Below are 22555 nucleotides of genomic sequence, written 5' to 3' on the forward strand. Positions count from 1 at the left end.
ATCTGTCCACCACTGCAAACATCTGTTGGTCAATAAAAAACATCTTTCCACGACTGTAAACATCTGTCCATCACTGCAAAATTCTGTCCACCAATGAAAACATCTGTCCACTACAGGCAGCTGTCCACTACTGCAAACATCTGTAAACTGTTGCAAACATCTGTCCTCCACTGCAAACAACTGTTGGCCAATAAAAAATATCTGTCCACAACTGTAAACATCTGTCCACCACTGCACGCAGACCAAGTCCCCAATCGGACAGAGTCTGGCAGACTGTCCTGATGGGAATGCACCCTTAGTGAATTTTCTGCCCTGTGAAGCTATCGTACCCTTTGGGGTTAGAAAGATTCCAGGAGCTTTGGGAACTATTCATTCATTCATTTTCTTAACCAATTAGTTCAGTTACAACTAAGGGTCTTTGGTAAGCTGGAATCTATCCCAGTAATCATTGGGCGCGAGGAAGTACCACCCTGGACTGGTCACCAGTCCATCATAACCCAGAACTAGAGACGGCTACTTCCTTTAGTGTCACAGTGATGAGTGAGGTATTACTGTATGCTTAAGCCAACTCTGAGTTGTTTTTATCCTAAAAGTGCTTTGCCAAAATGGTAATCATACAGTTTGATAGAAGTAAATAATTTTCATCCGGCTTTGACCTTTCCTGTTAAAGAGGTTACCAACAATTACAGAAAACCTGTTGGACAAGCATGACGGAAACAACTTCAGTGCTGCAGATACCATTCAGTAGAGTGGTACAGACTGTAAGGAGAATTAAGAATGTAAGTATCGAGTTATCATGCCGCTGTGATGGTCTGAGATAGTAAATGAATGACCAGCGGGTTTATCTTTATGCAACAGGTGTACTTTGGTCTGCTGAGGACATGGGATGACAGCAGAGCTGGAAAAACAGAAGTAAAACCATTAACTGAGCCAATATGAGACCAACATACACAACATACACCTTACACCTTCACTGTGAGTGTGTTGCCAATTGCTGATTTTATGCCCACTAAAATAAAAATAAACAGGAGAATTTATTTGCCATGTTTTTATTATTATTTTATTTATTATTATTTATTTTATATATTATTCCTGTGTTTGTTTGGTTTGACGCTTAGCACACTGAAACTCTGACTTATGGCAGGCAAGTTTATTTCTACCGCCTCTCTCAGGTACACAACTATTTACTTCACATAAACACATCAAAAACATGACAGTACTTGGACTCTGGTCTGGTCTCTGGTCTGGACTCTGATCTAGAGTCTGGTCTGGACTCTGGTCTGGTCTCTGGTCTGGACTCTGATCTAGAGCCTGGTCTGGTCTCTGGTCTGGACTCTGATCTAGAGTCTGGTCTGGACTCTGGTCTGGTCTCTGGTCTGGACTCTGGTCTGGTCTCGGTCTGGACCCTGATCTGGAGTCTGGTTGACCTAAATAATGGATCTAAGAGCTGTGTGGGTTTATATTCTCTGAACGCACCACAGGTGGCTTCTGGTCCTGAACTGCTCTGGTTGTTACAATCTATACTGGGACTGACTGGAAACCAGTGAAGATTTTAAACTGGTTTGATGTATCATAATCATAATGTGTGTCAAAATCAGTGTCCAGTTGTTATGCTGTTTGTCTTCACTCCCAACCAAGATTAAAACCTCCTCGTGTCTGCATGTTCCTGTCAGACAGTACGCAGGGCTAAAACGTTGCGCAGTATTCTGGGCGGACCTGCAGGAGTTGACCTGAATAAGAGTCGTGTCTGGAACATCGTGAAAGTTGTCAACATGTCTGCTCAGGAGGAGTTTGACTGCATCGTGATCGGAGCCGGAGTTCAGGGATCCTTCACAGCCTATCAGCTGGCTCAGAGGAGGAGGAGGACCCTGCTGCTGGAGCAGGTCGGTCACCTTTAATTCCAGACACACTCTGTACAAGAGAAAATAATCCTTCTCCTTCAGACGTCTTAAAGTGTTTTATAACTAACTAAATAACTAAGTAACTAGCTAACTAACAAACTGACTGACTAATTGACTAATGAACTAACTAACTAACTGACTTGGCGTCCCGTCCCTGAGGCTTGATCCGACCAGGTGAGCCAGTTTTTGCCAGTGTTGGTAGACTCTGGTCCAGTCTGCTGCGGGTATAGACCAGCGGGTACAGACCAGCGGGTATAGACCAGCGGGTACAGACCAGCGGGTATAGACCAGCGGGTATAGACCAGCGGGTACAGACCAGCGGGTATAGACCAGCAGGTACAGACCAGTGGGTATAGACCAGCGGGTACAGACCAGCGGGTATAGACCAGCGGGTATAGACCAGCGGGTACAGACCAGCGGGTATAGACCAGCGGGTACAGACCAGCAGGTACAGACCAGCGGGTACAGACCAGTGGGTATAGACCAGCGGGTATAGACCAGCAGGTACAGACCAGTGGGTATAGACCAGCGGGTACAGACCAGCGGGTACAGACCAGCGGGTATAGACCAGCGGGTACAGACCAGCGGGTATAGACCAGCGGGTACAGACCAGCAGGTACAGACCAGCAGGTACAGACCAGTGGGTATAGACCAGCGGGTATAGACCAGCGGGTACAGACCAGTGGGTATAGACCAGCGGGTACAGACCAGCGGGTATAGACCAGCGGGTATAGACCAGCGGGTACAGACCAGTGGGTATAGACCAGCGGGTACAGACCAGCGGGTATAGACCAGCGGGTACAGACCAGCGGGTACAGACCAGTGGGTATAGACCAGTGGGTACAGACCAGCGGGTACAGACCAGCGGGTATAGACCAGCGGGTACAGACCAGCGGGTATAGACCAGCGGGTACAGACCAGCAGGTACAGACCAGCGGGTACAGACCAGTGGGTATAGACCAGCGGGTACAGACCAGCGGGTATAGACCAGCGGGTACAGACCAGCGGGTATAGACCAGCGGGTACAGACCAGCGGGTACAGACCAGCGGGTATAGACCAGCGGGTACAGACCAGCAGGTACAGACCAGCGGGTATAGACCAGCGGGTACAGACCAGCGGGTATAGACCAGCGGGTACAGACCAGCAGGTACAGACCAGCAGGTACAGACCAGTGGGTATAGACCAGCGGGTACAGACCAGCGGGTATAGACCAGCGGGTACAGACCAGCGGGTATAGACCAGCGGGTACAGACCAGCGGGTACAGACCAGCGGGTATAGACCAGCGGGTACAGACCAGCAGGTACAGACCAGCAGGTATAGACCAGCGGGTACAGACCAGCAGGTACAGACCAGTGGGTATAGACCAGCGGGTATAGACCAGCGGGTATAGACCAGCGGGTACAGACCAGCGGGTATAGACCAGCGGGTACAGACCAGCGGGTACAGACCAGCAGGTACAGACCAGTGGGTATAGACCAGCGGGTACAGACCAGCGGGTATAGACCAGCGGGTACAGACCAGCGGGTATAGACCAGCGGGTACAGACCAGCGGGTACAGACCAGCGGGTAAAGACCAGCGGGTACAGACCAGCAGGTACAGACCAGCAGGTATAGACCAGCGGGTACAGACCAGCAGGTACAGACCAGTGGGTATAGACCAGCGGGTACAGACCAGCGGGTATAGACCAGCGGGTACAGACCAGCGGGTATAGACCAGCGGGTACAGACCAGCGGGTACAGACCAGCGGGTACAGACCAGCGGGTACAGACCAGCGAGTACAGACCAGCAGGTACAGACCAGTGGGTATAGACCAGCGGGTACAGACCAGCGGGTATAGAACTGTGGGTATAGACCAGCGGGTACAGACCAGCGGGTACAGACCAGTGAGTACAGACCAGCGGGTACAGACCAGCAGGTACAGACCAGTGGGTATAGACCAGCGAGTACAGACCAGCAGGTACAGACCAGCAGGTATAGACCAGTGGGTATAGACCAGCGGGTACAGACCAGCGGGTATAGACCAGCGGGTATAGACCAGCGGGTACAGACCAGCGGGTACAGACCAGCGGGTACAAACCAGCGGGTACAAACCAGCGGGTACAAACCAGCGGGTATAGACCAGTGGGTACAGACCAGCGGGTACAGACCAGCGGGTACAGACCAGCGGGTACAGACCAGCGGGTATAGACCAACGGGTACAGACCAGCGTGAACAGACTAGCGGGTACAGACCAGTGGGTATAGACCAGCGGGTACAGACCAGCGGGTATAGAACTGTGGGTATAGACCAGCGGGTACAGACCAGCGGGTACAGACCAGTGAGTACAGACCAGCGGGTACAGACCAGCAGGTACAGACCAGCAGGTACAGACCAGTGGGTATAGACCAGCGGGTACAGACCAGCGGGTATAGACCAGCGGGTACAGACCAGCGGGTATAGACCAGCGGGTACAGACCAGCGGGTACAGACCAGCGGGTATAGACCAGCGGGTACAGACCAGCAGGTACAGACCAGCAGGTATAGACCAGCGGGTACAGACCAGCAGGTACAGACCAGTGGGTATAGACCAGCGGGTACAGACCAGCGGGTATAGACCAGCGGGTATAGACCAGCAGGTACAGACCAGTGGGTATAGACCAGCGGGTACAGACCAGCGGGTATAGACCAGCGGGTATAGACCAGCGGGTACAGACCAGCGGGTATAGACCAGCGGGTACAGACCAGCGGGTACAGACCAGCAGGTACAGACCAGTGGGTATAGACCAGCGGGTACAGACCAGCGGGTATAGACCAGCGGGTACAGACCAGCGGGTATAGACCAGCGGGTACAGACCAGCGGGTACAGACCAGCGGGTATAGACCAGCGGGTACAGACCAGCAGGTACAGACCAGCAGGTATAGACCAGCGGGTACAGACCAGCAGGTACAGACCAGTGGGTATAGACCAGCGGGTACAGACCAGCGGGTATAGACCAGCGGGTACAGACCAGCGGGTATAAACCAGCGGGTACAGACCAGCGGGTACAGACCAGCGGGTATAGACCAGCGGGTACAGACCAGCGGGTACAGACCAGCGAGTACAGACCAGCAGGTACAGACCAGTGGGTATAGACCAGCGGGTACAGACCAGCGGGTATAGAACTGTGGGTATAGACGAGCGGGTACAGACCAGCGGGTACAGACCAGTGAGTACAGACCAGCGGGTACAGACCAGCAGGTACAGACCAGTGGGTATAGACCAGCGAGTACAGACCAGCAGGTACAGACCAGCAGGTATAGACCAGTGGGTATAGACCAGCGGGTACAGACCAGCGGGTATAGACCAGCGGGTATAGACCAGCGGGTACAGACCAGCGGGTACAGACCAGCGGGTACAAACCAGCGGGTACAAACCAGCGGGTACAAACCAGCGGGTATAGACCAGTGGGTACAGACCAGCGGGTACAGACCAGCGGGTACAGACCAGCGGGTACAGACCAGCGGGTATAGACCAACGGGTACAGACCAGCGGGAACAGACTAGCGGGTACAGACCAGTGGGTATAGACCAGCGGGTACAGACCAGCGGGTATAGAACTGTGGGTATAGACCAGCGGGTACAGACCAGCGGGTACAGACCAGTGAGTACAGACCAGCGGGTACAGACCAGCAGGTACAGACCAGTGGGTATAGACCAGCGAGTACAGACCAGCAGGTACAGACCAGCAGGTATAGACCAGTGGGTATAGACCAGCGGGTACAGACCAGCGGGTATAGACCAGCGGGTATAGACCAGCGGGTATAGACCAGCGGGTACAGACCAGCGGGTACAGACCAGCGGGTACAAACCAGCGGGTACAAACCAGCGGGTACAAACCAGCGGGTATAGACCAGTGGGTACAGACCAGCGGGTACAGACCAGCGGGTACAGACCAGCGGGTACAGACCAGCGGGTATAGACCAACGGGTACAGACCAGCGGGAACAGACTAGCGGGTACAGACCAGTGGATACAGACCAGTGGATACAGACCAGCGGGTACAGACCAGCGGGTACAGACCAGGGGGTACAGACCAGGGGGTACAGACCAGCGGGTACAGACCACCGGGTATAGACCAGCAGGTATAGACCAGCGGGTACAGACTAGCGGGTACAGACCAGTGGTTACAGACCAGCGGGTACAGACCAGCGGATACAGACCAGCGGGTACAGACCAGCGGGTACAGACTAGCGGGTACAGACCAGCGGGTACAGACCAGCGGGTATAGACCAGCGGGTATAGACCAGCGGGTACAGACCTGCGGGTACAGACCAGCGGGTATAGACCAGCGGGTACAGACCAGCGGGTACAGACCAGCGGGTATAGACCAGCGGGTACAGACCAGCAGGTACAGACCAGCAGGTATAGACCAGCGGGTACAGACCAGCAGGTACAGACCAGTGGGTATAGACCAGCGGGTACAGACCAGCGGGTACAGACCAGCGGGTATAGACCAGCAGGTACAGACCAGTGGGTATAGACCAGCGGGTACAGACCAGCGGGTATAGACCAGCGGGTATAGACCAGCGGGTACAGACCAGCGGGTATAGACCAGCGGGTACAGACCAGCAGGTACAGACCAGCAGGTACAGACCAGTGGGTATAGACCAGCGGGTACAGACCAGCGGGTATAGACCAGCGGGTACAGACCAGCGGGTATAGACCAGCGGGTACAGACCAGCGGGTACAGACCAGCGGGTATAGACCAGCGGGTACAGACCAGCAGGTACAGACCAGCAGGTATAGACCAGCGGGTACAGACCAGCAGGTACAGACCAGTGGGTATAGACCAGCGGGTACAGACCAGCGGGTATAGACCAGCGGGTACAGACCAGCGGGTATAGACCAGCGGGTACAGACCAGCGGGTACAGACCAGCGGGTACAGACCAGCGGGTACAGACCAGCGAGTACAGACCAGCAGGTACAGACCAGTGGGTATAGACCAGCGGGTACAGACCAGCGGGTATAGAACTGTGGGTATAGACCAGCGGGTACAGACCAGCGGGTACAGACCAGTGAGTACAGACCAGCGGGTACAGACCAGCAGGTACAGACCAGTGGGTATAGACCAGCGAGTACAGACCAGCAGGTACAGACCAGCAGGTATAGACCAGTGGGTATAGACCAGCCGGTACAGACCAGCGGGTATAGACCAGCGGGTATAGACCAGCGGGTACAGACCAGCGGGTACAGACCAGCGGGTACAAACCAGCGGGTACAAACCAGCGGGTACAAACCAGCGGGTACAGACCAGTGGGTACAGACCAGCGGGTACAGACCAGCGGGTACAGACCAGCGGGTACAGACCAGCGGGTATAGACCAACGGGTACAGACCAGCGGGAACAGACTAGCGGGTACAGACCAGTGGATACAGACCAGTGGATACAGACCAGCGGGTACAGACCAGCGGGTACAGACCAGGGGGTACAGACCAGGGGGTACAGACCAGCGGGTACAGACCACCGGGTATAGACCAGCAGGTATAGACCAGCGGGTACAGACTAGCGGGTACAGACCAGTGGTTACAGACCAGCGGGTACAGACCAGCGGATACAGACCAGCGGGTACAGACCAGCGGGTACAGACTAGCGGGTACAGACCAGCGGGTACAGACCAGCGGGTATAGACCAGCGGGTATAGACCAGCGGGTACAGACCTGCGGGTACAGACCAGCGGGTATAGACCAGTGGGTACAGACCAGTGAGTACAGACCAGTGGGTATAGACCAGCGGGTACAGACTAGCGGGTACAGACCAGTGAGTACAGACCAGTGGGTACAGACCAGCGGGTACAGACCATTGAGTACAGACCAGTGAGTACAGACCAGCGGGTACAGACCAGTGGGTACAGACCAGCGGGTACAGACCAGCGGGTACAGACCATTGAGTACAGACCAGCGGGTACAGACCATTGAGTACAGACCAGCGGGTACAGACCAGCGGGTACAGACCATTGAGTACAGACCAGCGGATACAGACCAGCGGGTACAGACCAGCGGGTACAGACTAGCGGGTACAGACCAGCGGGTACAGACCAGCGGGTATAGACCAGCGGGTATAGACCAGCGGGTACAGACCAGCGGGTACAGACCAGCGGGTATAGACCAGTGGGTACAGACCAGCGAGTACAGACCAGTGGGTATAGACCAGCGGGTACAGACTAGCGGGTACAGACCAGTGAGTACAGACCAGTGGGTACAGACCAGCGGGTACAGACCATTGAGTACAGACCAGTGAGTACAGACCAGCGGGTACAGACCAGTGGGTACAGACCAGCGGGTACAGACCAGCGGGTACAGACCATTGAGTACAGACCAGCGGGTACAGACCAGCGGGTACAGACCATTGAGTACAGACCAGCGGGTACAGACCAGCGGGTACAGACCATTGAGTACAGACCAGCGGGTACAGACTAGCGGGTACAGACCAGTGAGTACAGACCAGCGGGTACAGACCAGCGGGTACAGACCAGTGAGTACAGACCAGCGGGTACAGACCAGCGGGTACAGACCAGTGAGTACAGACCAGCGGGTACAGACCAGTGAGTACAGACCAGCGGGTACAGACCAGTGAGTACAGACCAGCGGGTACAGACCAGCGGGTACAGACCAGCGGTACAGACCATTGAGTACAGACCAGCGGGTACAGAGCAGCGGGTACAGACCAGTGAGTACAGACCAGCGGGTACAGACCAGCGGGTACAGACCAGCGGGTACAGACCATTGAGTACAGACCAGCGGGTACAGACCAGCGGGTACAGACCATTGAGTACAGACCAGCGGGTACAGACCAGTGAGTACAGACCAGCGGGTACAGACCATTGAGTACAGACCAGCGGGTACAGACCAGTGAGTACAGACCAGCGGGTACAGACCATTGAGTACAGACCAGCGGGTACAGACCAGCGGGTACAGACCATTGAGTACAGACCAGCGGGTACAGACCATTGAGTACAGACCAGCGGGTACAGACCAGCGGGTACAGACCAGTGAGTACAGACCAGCGGGTACAGACCAGCGGGTACAGACCAGCGGGTACAGACCAGTGGGTCCAAACCATAACGCTTGTCTGCGCAACATCTTAGAAAAAACAGAAAATATTTCATGCAGAAATAACATTAAAATGTAAATTTATAATGTATGAGCAGCTTTTTTCTGTTGCAGTTAACGAACAATAACAACAGTTCTGATCAGTTTCAGGACTCGCCGATCAGTAAGGACATGTTATTAATCACTTCCAGAGAGATCACAGTAAAACAATACAGTTTTCCTCCTGATCAATTAAACATTTAAATAAAACCAAAACCAGACTGATCCACATTTTAGTTATAATAACCAGGTTAGTCAGACTGTCCAGATGTACCCAGCTGCTCTCCAAGTAACTCCTCCCCTCACTTAGAAAAATGGTTTGATGGAAAATGTCCTTTCTGGAGAACATCGAGCACATGTTTACCTGCTTTTAGTTCAGGCAGATGATATTGAATCATTGTATTGATTGTTTCACCTGCTTGTGTCGTGAGTTATATGACATTACAAGTCCAGATACTAATCAGTCATTTGTGATCCTGATGGGTCTCTGGTGTGGAGAGAGGACCTGAACAAAGTCTCAACTAAACAGTGGTTTAATAACAGATGAAGGTAAGTGAGGACATCTAGGGGCAGTGTCGGGTACCTCTGACTCGAACCGAATAGACCACCCAACCAGAGGAGAAAAACCCAGACGGAGAGGAAAAAAAACACTGAACGTAGAAATCTTCATAATGTCCAGAGAAACAAGAAAAAACAAAACACGGCGAGAAACAGATTTCTGTTTTAATGGAAAAACACAGACAGAACTATCAACCAGATTAAAAGAAAGAGGGAGCAGCCAACATTATGTACACAGAATATTCATGACAGCCCAGATGGGATGAATTATGCAAAGAGGTCACATTGACAAGGAGAGTTTCTTTCCAGCTCTGAAACTCCCCGAGAGAGATCAATTCTCTTTAATTTCACATCAGTTTGCTGGAATTTACAAGTGGAAGAGCAGCTTTTATCCCAAGTTCTGTCCTGACTTCCACCATCTGTAGACCAGAACGACAGCGAAGGCCATGTGGACTTTCATGCACATAGGCAGAAACTGGGAATTAGTTTCAGAGGGGAAGATCTGCCAATGTCCCTCTGCACATTCACAGGGACAAGCTTGGCCCAGAACCATAAAAACGATTAAATCTGAAGAACACATCATGTTAACATCATGTAATGACTGTGGTCATGTGTAATACATGTGTAATGACTTGTTTGTGGCATAACAAATTGAATTTGAAGGAGAGCACCAGAAAGTTGAGCTGAAAATCTTTATCTTATGTAAAAACATGGTGTGTACAGCCTGTAGTATCTCATAAAAATATCAACAAGAACATAAAAAATAGCAACAAAAAGTCAAAATATCAACACACTGGTTGGGGTCTGAAAATGTAGGTGTAAATATGCAGCTATGTGGGGGCAATGTTTCATTAGTAGTCACTGTTGTGTGGGTCACTTCCTGTTTCTAGTTTGTTCTGCCTCATACCCGCGGGAGCTCCCATGGCCAGACTCGCATCATCCGCAAGGCCTACGAGCAGGACTTCTACACTCAGATGATGCAGGAATGCTACGAGCTGTGGGCTCAGCTGGAGAAGGAGGCGGGTGTGAAACTGTACAGGTAATAAACTGGTTATCTGAATGCAGGTGGGTGTCATGATTGGGTATAAAAGGAGCATCAGTCGCTCGTACGCAAGGATGAGGTGAAGTTCACCACTTTGAGAACAACTGTGTGAGCAAATACTCCAACAGTTATGGAACACCGTTTCTCAACATACAGTTACATTAATTTAAGGATATCATCATCTACAGGTCATTATATCATCAACAACATCTGGAGCAAGAAGCTTGGCTTGAAGCAGCAAGACTGAAAACCAACACTGAATGCCCTCGACCTTCAATCCCTCAGTCTGCATTAAAAACTGACATTGTGTAAAAAATATCACCATGTGGGCCTCAGGAAGACTTCAGAAAGCCATCATCAGTTAACATGGTTCGTCTTTACAGCTAGAAGTTTTACCCATCAAAGCCAAAGCCAGATCCAGCAACAACCAGAAACACAGCTATGAACAGAAATTAACTCTTTATTGTTGTGTGAAATACATGGTTTGTAAACTATGACACTTAAGCTTTCCTGAAATTTCATATTCCTTTCAGGCAAACAGGACTTCTGGTTATGGGACCCGAGCAGAGTTCCAACTTCCAGATGTTTAGGAATACTCTGGTGAAGAACAAGGTTCCCATGGTAACGCTGAACCATGGAAACTTCAGCCAACACATCCCAAACATGGTCCTGGCAGCAGGAGACGGAGCGGTGGTAGATGTGACTGCTGGGGTCCTGTATGCTGATCGAGCTCTCAAGACTGTTCAGGTCAGATGTGGTTTCAGGTTTTAAAGTCACAACAAAGTTTTCCACCTTTTTAAATTCAGATGTGTGAGAGTGGATCGCTATTCCTTGTTAAACAAAATAAAATTAAGGAAAAAATACATTTTTTTCTATTTGAAATATTCAAATCAAATGTTTTCTCTTTTCAAATTGTGAAAATGTGGACCCACCATCCATGTCCATCCAGGTGCTTTGGCAGGTGGGTAGTAGCCGTAGGCGGGCACCCTGGCAGTCAGACCCCTGTCTGCAGAAGCTAGCTTTGGGGCTGTGGAACGTCACCTCTCCGGTGGGAAGGAGTCTGAGCTGGTGCATGTGGTTGGTTATAACTGGACTCACCTCAGCGCATGGCTTGGGATCTAGAACCAGTGTCCAAGAGAAGAGATGGACTTTCTTCCACTCTGTAGAGGTGCCGAGCAGGTGTGGGCATACTCATTGTCCCCTGACTTGGTGCCTGTGGGTTTGGATGGATGGATGGATGGATGATGGATGGATGATGGATGGGTGATGGATGGATGGATGGATGATGGATGGATGATGGATGGGTGATGGATGGATGATGGATGGGTGATGGATGGATGGATGGATGATGGATGGATGATGGATGGGTGATGGATGATGGATGGGTGATGGATGGATGGATGGATGATGGATGGATGATGGATGGGTGATGGATGGATGGATGATGGATGGATGATGGATGGGTGATGGATGAATGGATGGATGATGGATGGATGATGGATGGGTGATGGATGGATGGATGGATGATGGATGGATGATGGATGGGTGATGGATGGATGGATGGATGATGGATGGATGATGGATGGGTGATGGATGGATGGATGGATGATGGATGGATGATGGATGGGTGATGGATGGATGGATGGATGGATGATGGATGGATGATGGATGGGTGATGGATGAATGGATGGATGATGGATGGGTGATGGATGGATGGATGGATGATGGATGGATGATGGATGGATGATGGATGGGTGATGGATGGATGGATGGATGATGGATGGATGATGGATGGGTGATGGATGGATGGATGGATGATGGATGGATGATGGATGGGTGATGGATGGATGGATGGATGATGGATGGATGATGGATGGGTGATGGATGGATGGATGATGGATGGGTGATGGATGAATGGATGGATGATGGATGGGTGATGGATGGATGGATGGATGATGGATGGATGATGGATGGGTGATGGATGGATGGATGGATGATGGATGGATGATGGATGGGTGATGGATGGATGGATGGATGATGGATGGATAGATGGATGGATGATGGATGGATGGATGGATGGATGGATGATGGATGGGTGATGGATGGATGGATGGATGAATGGATGGATGGATGAATGGATGGATGATGGATGGATGATGGATGGGTGATGGATGGATGGATGATGGATGGGTGATGGATGGATGGATGATGGATGGGTGATGAATGGATGGATGATGGATGGATGGATGGATGGATGGATGATGGATGGATGATGGATGGATGGATGGATGGATGATGGATGGGTGATGGATGGATGGATGATGGATGGATGATGGATGAATGGATGGATGATGGATGGATGGATGATGATGAATTGTCTAAATTATAGCAATATGGTGCTATACTGCTAGTGCTCATTTTGCCTCATTTCCTTTTTTCTTCATTTTATGAAAATGGTTCATGGAAAAGTTCGTGACTACATAATTCCACCTTAGCTAAATGCACCATAAGTCCTATTAGAATTATCATCTGAAATCCTAAAATCTTTATATTATGACACCTGCCTTGCAAATGTTTCATCCATCCCATGACATCCGATGTGTGCATTAGCTTATAAAAATCGATGCTATCTGCATATAGTATGTACCCTTTACAGTGAAACTCCAGACATATAAAACTACAGCTTCATGGCTGAACATGTGTTTTCCTATAAAAACCGGGATGTCTCCTCAACAGATTCAACAGACATGTTTTTCTTTTTGAGACGTCTCAATCATTTTCAGGTATGTGCATGAGCATGATGTTCCCTTTCCCGTTTTAGCCATGAATGGATGACACTTTTTTCGGGTTATTTGTATGTAAATGTTCTGTATGGCCACAGAACCAAGATGTTTCTCTAGTTATTTTGTTCGGATCAGGGAGACTGCCTTGACGTGAATGATCCTTCTAAATACGTGTTTTCTTTTTAAAGTCAGGATGCCACAGTCAACGATGCAGATGCTGTCAAACTCCCACAGTTTTACTGTAAAGTAGCATGAAACCCTTCATCCTGGAGGAGTTGTTCTGTTTGGTTTCATGATGTGACCTTTTGACGTCACTGCTATGACTTTATGGATTTCAACACATAAATGTTCTCACATTGTTGGTTTGATTTAGGTTTTAACAGTTTAAATGAAATGATTTTCATTCATTACTGTTTGTTTTCTTCTCCAGGAGCAGTTCCAGAAGTTGGGCGGGATCCTACGGGACAAAGAGAGGGTGACCGACATCAAACCAGGCGCCGTCATCACCGTGACAACCTCTTCTCATGTTTACCAGGCTAAGAGTTTGGTGGTCACTGCTGGACCCTGGGCTAACAGACTACTGGTCCACACAGGCCTCAACTTACCGCTAGAGGTTTTATTATTATTATTATTATTATTATTATTATTATTGCTGTTGTTGTGCCAGCATATTTATGAATGATTAAACATATCATATATTGTACAGTTTTAGGCAGACTAATATTTTTGCTGTTTTTATTTTTAAATTTTAGATAAACAGAAAAATATATTAAAAATAGTAATTTATTTACAATAATTTCTGAAGACAAAAGAACATAGAAAAAAACAGCCACATAAATATTAAATTAAATTAAATTAAATTAAATTAAATTAAATTAAATTAAATTAAATTAAGCCAGAGCGACACTGTAAAATTTAAATGGTTAAAAAGAAAACAGTAACATAGATTTTTACAGATTATATATTCATTATTTCATGAATGACCTTGTTTCAACACCAGATCTGTCTCCACTTGAGGACATACTCTCTACATAACCTCCTCTGTGAGCTAAGTCTGCAGTCCGTCTAAATAATATAAAACATTTCCATGAGTCGAAGTCCAAAGGCAGTCGTGCAGGAGGTTATACATGCATGATCTGATGTAAACCTCAAAGCTCAGCGTTGGAGCTTTTCTGTGTCGTATTGACTAATAAAGAACTCATAAACAACATGGATGTATCGTCACCCTCAGTCAGACAGCGGTTATGTCTGGAGCAATATTCATAATGTCCATCAACATCGAACTAGGATCAGGGTCGACCAGAGGGCATCAATCTTTCATGTTTTTAGGCTGTAATTTAAAGAACCAAGTCTGATCTCTGGGTTCGGGGTGGGTCCTACTGCTTTTATCTGATTACCAGGTCTTGAAGATCAATGTGTGCTACTGGAGAGAGAAGTTTCCTGGGTCCTACAACGTGGAGCGGCGCTTCCCCTGCTTCCTGCTGACTGAAGGTGAGGAGTCCAAGGAGCACATCTACGGCCTCCCGTCCAACGAGTACCCGGGGATGATGAAGGTATGACGAAGGTGATGAAAACCTCGGGTGGATGGGAGGGTTTCCATAAATCAGTGCTGCTTTTTGATGTAAACAGCTTGCAGAAACGAACATGGATTTAAGTTCCAGATGGTCTCCAGTCCTGGTTGTTAGTAAGGTTCTACAGGACAGACGTGTTTCCAGGTTTCCTCTCCTACGGTGGAATAATTAACACCATGGTGCCTGAACTTTGCTGATTTCAGAACTTATAAGAGAAACGTACTGTCCCTAACCCACCGACTGCTGCAGGACTACAGTAGGTCCTAAACCAGGAGTGGCCAAAGTTGGTCCTTAAAGACAGGTTTTCCATGTATCCCTGCTCCAACACAACTCGCTTCAGTTAAATGGATCCAACAGCCAATGAAGTTCTGCACAATGACTGATTGCTTTGAGTCAGGCGTGTTGGAGCAGGGATACATGGAAAACCGGCAGGATTGTGGCCCTGGAGGACAGAGCTGGACACCCCTGTCCTTAACTGAACCATCATGCAAAACATGGAGAACACATAAAAGAATCCATCATTTTATCTATTAAAACTTCTATTCATGGACTTTAAACACAAGAGATGTTTCTCTGTGCCGAGTGCAGAACCGAACATCATGAGTCCTGCAGACTCAGTCCTCTGAGACGACTTAAACAGATGCTGATCCGATGGTGCAGCTGTGTCCATGTGGACTCTGCAGGTCTCATGTTGTTATGACACATAGAAACTCATAAAATGTTCAGATTTCTTCATTCTACGTTATGGAACAGGTTCTGTGGCTCTAAGCAGTAAGTTTCTCCATGTACTAATTTTTTATTGTAAAAGTTACTCATCATCATCATCATCACCCGTCAGCACATTTCAGATTCAGACATTTTCAGACAGCGTCTGTTCCACCTTTTAGCAGATTTTCAGGTAATTCTCGGTGTGAAAGGCGTTTTAGTTGAACCATGTGGTCGTTAATAAAGTAGGGGCCCACCTTATGTCAAATTATGCAAAAGAATGATTTATGACCCCTGTCATCCAATGAGAAGCTGCCACGTCACGAGTGGGCGTGGCTTAACTAACCAGAAGTCCCTCCCCTCCTGTGATCCAATGAGAAGCTGCCACTTCAGAAGTGGGCGCTTACTTGTGACGGGGCAGCTTCTATAAAGAAGGTGGGCGCTTCTTTATTGTCGTTGTTCTGTTCAGCGCGTTTTCAGCTGAAGGAACGTTTCAGGTTTTGATGATCGGGTCTACGTGGTCATCATCAGATGGCAGAGCTCAGCAGGTCACGTGTTTCCATGTTTTCATATTTCCATGCAGATTTGCTACCACATCGGCAGTGGAACGGATCCAGACTTCAGAGACCAGCAGACGGACCGGTCCGACATCGATATCCTCCAGCGATTTGTCAGCCGAAGTCTGCCAGGACTGTTCCCTGAACCTGCCGTGGTGGAGAGCTGCATGTACACAGTACGCTGCCTTTCAGACACAATTAGTCAGGCCAGGTGTGGGGTGGGGGGGGTGTTCGGAGGAGGCGCGTGTTCGGATGGGTGCGGTTGGGGGGAGGGTTCAGATTGGTGGGGGGTGTTCGGATGGGTGGGTGGGTGTTCGGATGGTTGGGTGGGTGTTCGGATGGGGGGCGTGTTCGGATGGGTGGGGGGCGTGTTCGGATGGGTGGGGGGCGTGTTCGGATGGTTGGGTGGGTGTTCGGATGGTTGGGTGGGTGTTCGGATGGGCGGGGGGCGTGTTTGGATGGGTGGGGGGTGTTCGGATGGTTGGGTGGGTGTTCGGATGGGGGGCGTGTTCGGATGGTTGGGTGGGTGTTCGGATGGGGGTGTGTTCGGATGGGGGGCGTGTTCGGATGGGGGGCGTGTTCGGATGGTTGGGTGGGTGTTCGGATGGGGTGGGTGTTCGGATGGTTGGGTGGGTGTTCGGATGGGGGGCGTGTTCGGATGGTTGGGTGGGTGTTCGGATGGGGGGCATGTTCGGATGGTTGGGTGGGTGTTCGGATGGGGGTGTGTTCGGATGGGGGGCGTGTTCGGATGGTTGGGTGGGTGTTTGGATGGTTGGGTGGGTGTTCGGATGGGGGTGTGTTCGGATGGGGGCGTGTTCGGATGGTTGGGTGGGTGTTTGGATGGTTGGGTGGGTGTTCGGATGGGGGTGTGTTCGGATGGGGGCGTGTTCGGATGGTTGGGTGGGTGTTCGGATGGGGGGCGTGTTCGGATGGTTGGGTGGGTGTTCGGATGGGGGTGTGTTCGGATGGTTGGGTGGGTGTTTGGATGGGGGGCGTGTTCGAATGGTTGGGTGGGTGTTCGGATGGGGGCGTGTTCGGATGGTTGGGTGGGTGTTCGGATGGGGGGCGTGTTCGGATGGTTGGGTGGGTGTTCGGATGGGGGCGTGTTCGGATGGTTGGGTGGGTGTTCGGATGGGGGCGTGTTCGGATGGTTGGGTGGGTGTTCGGATGGGGGGCGTGTTCGGATGGTTGGGTGGGTGTTCGGATGGGGGCGTGTTCGGATGGTTGGGTGGGTGTTCGGATGGGGGGCGTGTTCGGATGGTTGGGTGGGTGTTCGGATGGGGGCGTGTTCGGATGTGGAACATGGACACTGGCAACGTGGTGGGAGCAGTTTCCTCCTTCCCACTGGTGCCTCGTGAAGCGCAGCACAGGATCCTGCCACAATCTGAGACTGAAACAAAACGTTTTGAAACCTTAAAAGTCCGTTTTTGAAAACGGAAAACCTGAAATTAAGTTTTGAAAATCTGAAAAAAAATCTCTGCAAGCAGAAAAGTTTCAGCCTCACATGTCCAGAGCCGACGTGGTCAGAGGTCCACACACGGCTTGTTATCCACCGTGTCGGTTTCCCAACTATTTCTGAAACTTTGTAAAACTTTTTGTGAGTTCTGGGTCCAACACCGGTTTGTGTTTATGAAGAGTTCCCAGCCTCTAAATAACAACAACCTGCGCTGGTTTCACCCTCCTGTTTTCACAGTGAAACATTTCTGGCTTCAGAAGATGGCGAGATTCTGGTCCCAGGAGGGCAGGGGATCGGATCCCCGTCACGAATTAATGATTTAATTAATACTACTTTTTATTACGAATTTTATTATAAATTGAACTGAACTGAACTGAATTAAATAGTCATGTTTTGTTGTTTTTGCAGATGACACCTGACCGTCATTTCATTCTGGACCATCACCCCTCCTACAGGAATATTGTCATCGGAGCGGGATTCTCAGGTAATGGAACCAGATCAAATCTTCTTGTGGACGTTTCTACTTCGTTGCAGACTGCTACAATGCTTTTATTTCATTTGTGTCATGATTGTTTGTTTGTTTGTTTGTTAGAAATTTAGAATGAAAGGTTCATTCTGTAAACTAAGCAGCATTTCATTACGTTGTCTGAAAACTGCCATGGAGGAATTCAGCCGGAAGTTTGGCAGCAGTCGGATTCCCTGATGTTCTGTTTCAGCCATTTTCCTCAGTCCGACTGGAAAGGAATTCTTTAAAGAGGAAATGTTGTGGAGAAAGTTGACATAATTTGCTCTCAGAATCCTCAGGAGTAATGTGGTCACCAGGATGATAGACATGTGTTAGGACTGAGGACATGGGCACGAGGACGGAGACACGGCTGCAGGAGCGTAGCTGTGACGTGTGAAGTAAAACCTCTCCGTTGTAAACGGACTGCGTCTCATCAGGACCACCTGTTTAAATGAAGAAATTAGATAAAACAATCTAAAACGCTCCATTATTAGATCAGGTCAGGTCCCAGATTAAAGCTGTATCTGATAAACAAATCCTGGTTTTTAGTCCTGGATTGAACTAAACCAGCTGATACACACTCAATAATAGAGGTACCAGCTTGTACCTAAAAAGGTACAAATGCTTGTCGCTGGGGGTGTACTCTTTTGAGAGACATTTCTGTACCCTTCAGTTCTGGTCTATTTCTGTACCTTATCAAGTTCAACCTCACCTTATCAAGTTATGTTTTTTTAGGCCTGGTCCATTCCACTTAGCAATATTATCTTATCTTTAATCTAGAAATAATCTTCATAAACTCAAAATACTGACCAGCCGTACACTTAGTTTGCAGCATCTGACCTTCATTGTCTGGTGTAGTAAATGACTGTTAAGTAGTTCTACTGTCATCACTCAACTCTGCTCTAGTTTGTAACATTACAGCCATTAACATCACATTTTTCAATGCTGCAGGTACCCTTATGGTTAAAATGGTACAAATTTGTACTTTATGTCACTTTGAACCCTTTTTCGTACTCTGAAGGTGCTTCTGGTCTCTTAAAGACCAGTATTGTACTTTTGAGAAAACATTTCTTTAAAATGTACCTATAGGTACAGAAATGTCCTCATCTTGTACCTCTGTTTTTGAGAGTGTAGAGGAAGAGGAGTGAGGAAGATCCGATGCTTCTGATGTTTCAGGGTAAACGTCTGCTTTGATTGGGACCTTCTGGGTTATTTCGACGTGAAGAATGCTGCTCTGTGTAGATTGTCCTCCCATACAGTATGTTCTGCTTCTCTGCTCCACATCAGTCATGCTTTGTCCTTGTGGTCCACAGAGAGAACCAGGATCATCTCCTGTCATTTCCCTCAGCTTTTGCTGCTCTCTGCATGGAGCAGATGGTCCCAGGAAGCTGAAATTAAATATTATTTCTACTGGTTTTGCATGTTCAGTCTTACAAGTTTAATGTGGGAAAAAAAGTCTTATTTTCTGTCATCATTTGTTAAGTAGAAGAGGAGAAGGTACCGAGGGTTGTCATGGCTGCAAAGCAACCCTCTGGGCTTGGTGCTGGCCACAAAGCCGAGCTGCTCGAGCCAAACCTTCACCACCTCAAAGCCAGCCATAATCTGCAGGAGTTTTCAACCTGAGAGTCCTAGTTCCCTCCAGCACCTTCAGACTCCCTCTCTGACCTTCCAAACAAAGACAGCGGTTACACCTTTTCCTGTTTCCCTCCTGACTTCAGGACAAACCTTCATGTAACGTCTGGTCTCTGCGTTTGTCTCACTGCAAGAATATGTTTGGCTTTCTTTCACACTTAGATCATTGTTCTTTGGATCTTCTATCAAAAATGCACCAAACTCTAATTTAAAAAGGGAGTCTGCAACACATCTGTACCTGCCGTCCATTTATGCCTGCAAACCATGATTTATCCCAAAACTAGGTTGTAAGTTATGACTGAAAAATTGTTATTTCAGTTGGTCTGGTCCTTAGTTTGAGATCACATTTCACACTCGTTTTAACACTTGTTTCCTCACAACTCCACCAATTCTACAAGCTCTCTGCTTGTAGAATTGCTAAAAATGAGCCGAAGGAGAAGAACTCTTGATAAGCTGAGAAGATTCCGACAGTAAGCCAGAGAAATCACAAGCCAGTGCAGGAAGGGACATTTGGTAAGGCTTTAGATTAAACCACCTTTTCCAGCAGGAGCTGTGGCGTCGCATCCAGTTTAGCATGGGAAATCTTTCCAGGTCAGTTGGAAACTTCACAACAATGTTATCTCAAAGCATTTACAGACACTTCAGTTGAATTAAAACTAAATATTCTAGGAAAAGAAAACCAACAGATTGCTTGGAATCCTTGGATCCAATCTCCCATCCTGAGCTGCACGAGGCGACAGTGGGAAGGAAAAAACTCCCTTTTAACAGGAAGGAAACCGTCCAGAAGCCGGCTCAAGGAGGAGAGACCAGTTGGGACAGAGAGGGAATGATGTGATCAACGCTGTTGAACGCACCACTGAGATGTTTAGCCCCGACAGCAGTCCTTCATCTCAGGCCACGTCTGACTCTGTGCTATGATGAGACCCGACCAGTGTGAAATTTTTTGGCACATTTTTGATGATATTTGGCAGGAAAAGTTCAGATAACTGCTTGATAAATTAATTAAAAGTATATATATATATATATATATATATGAATGATAAAATAACTTCTTTTTGTTCCCTTAACTGTCCGCTGAAAATGTGCAACGATGGAGTGAAGAAAAGTCATTCTGTACTCTCAAATATCTCATATTTAATTTAATCCATTGAATTAAATTATTTTCCAAACTGCTGAGTCTGAGTAAGGGTCGCGGGGAAGCTGGAGTCTATCCCAGCAGCCACTGGTACACCTGGACAGGTCACCAGTCCATCACAGGGCCACGCAGACACACACACACACACACACACATGCACACATACATACACTTCGAGGGAGGATTTAGAGTAACCAAGCAACATGCATGTCTGTGGATGGTGGGAGGAAACCAGAGTACCTGGACAGAACATGCACGTACAGAAAGGCCACGGTTCGACCCCCTCATACTGCCCATACCAGCTGCCGTATGGGCAGATATAGTTGGAGCTAAAATTCCTGGATTGAGGCTTGTTTGTTTTTTTACGTAGAGGTTTGATTTCCTTTCTGGTCACCTGGATGTTGGTTTTATGCTCAAAGGTATGAAATAAACCACAGAGCTCCTTCTGACTGGTTAGTTTGTTTTCTTTCCTTTGGAAGATTTCTAGTAGTAAAAAATAAAACTTTAATGTTGTATTAAAGTTTCCGTTCTGTCAACAAACCGAGTGTTTGCATTGGCAGAATATTTCTTTGGATTATAGTCTGAATCTTCATGATAACTTTTTCCTTATATTAAAACAGGTTATTTTAACAGATATTCTTTTCTCATCTGCTGGATCCCCGCTGATGGTTTATCTCATTGTCATTTTGTTCCTCCAGGTCATGGTTTCAAGTTTGGACCAATCGTCGGCAAGCTTCTTTGTGAACTCAGCCAGGGCGACGTACCTTCTTATGACCTTTCACCTTTCCGGATCAGTCGTTTCCTGGACAAGACCAAATCCGCTTTATAGGGCGGAGTTGTATTTAAAAAGGTTGTTTTACACCTTTAACACCAGATGAACCATATTTAATAAATTCAGTTTCTGAAATCCTTTACATAATTTTATGATAACAACTTTGTTCAGAACCCTCTTGTCCTTCTCTAAGGTACTTTTATTAAAACATTCACAGAAAGATATGAAAAGGGCAAAAAACTAGATGGTCACCATCTTTATTTTCCCCCTGAAAGCCCAGTTGTGTGAGAATTACCTCCAGTTAGTGCGCATCGGCAGGTCTAGCGTCTTTCTCTGGGGCTATCAGGGACTCTTAGGGACTTTATTTCTAGCTGCCTTTTTGGTAACCTTACAAAAAGAAACAGAAACAGATCACATAAGAATTAAAACATTAAAACCAAAACCAAGCAAGGCAGACAGTTAAAAGGGTCAGAGAGAGTCGGCCAGTTTAGATGAGTTTTAAAATGGGATTGGAGTAATGGGAGTAATGGGAGAAAGTCAGTGTTTCAAGGCTCAGATGGGAGAAAGTTCCAGAGCCGGGGAGCAGAGTGACTAAAGGCTCTCCCTCTGGCAGACGGAACTGTGAGGAGGAGGATGGAGGATGAGGACCTGAGAGTACGGGAGGGAGTAGCGATGTGGAGCAGGTCAGACAGGTAAGGAGGGGCCAGATCATGGATGCATTTGGAGGTGAGGAGCAGGATGTTGAAGTTGTTTCTGTGTTTTATTGGGAGCCAGTGGAGCTGCTGAAGGACCGGGGTAATATGATCAGAAGAGGAGGTGCAGGTTATGA

The 22555-nt window shown here is 48.5% G+C and overlaps 1 protein-coding gene across 1 annotated transcript; it reads left to right on the top strand.

The window, feature by feature from the left end:
- Window positions 1-1772: 1772 nt before the first annotated feature.
- pipox (pipecolic acid oxidase) lies at window positions 1773-21783 on the top strand (the record flags this gene model as incomplete). Its single annotated transcript, XM_079246642.1, has 8 exons — window positions 1773-1883; window positions 10459-10607; window positions 11144-11357; window positions 13824-14006; window positions 14794-14946; window positions 16253-16402; window positions 18091-18253; window positions 21653-21783. The coding sequence occupies 8 exons, from the start codon at window positions 1773-1775 to the stop codon at window positions 21781-21783; spliced, it is 1254 nt and encodes a 417-aa protein (XP_079102768.1).
- Between the last annotated feature and the right edge of the window lie 772 nt (window positions 21784-22555).

Source organism: Telmatherina bonti, assembly GCF_933228915.1.
Source record: "Telmatherina bonti genome assembly, chromosome: 9".
Taxonomy (NCBI): domain Eukaryota; kingdom Metazoa; phylum Chordata; class Actinopteri; order Atheriniformes; family Telmatherinidae; genus Telmatherina; species Telmatherina bonti.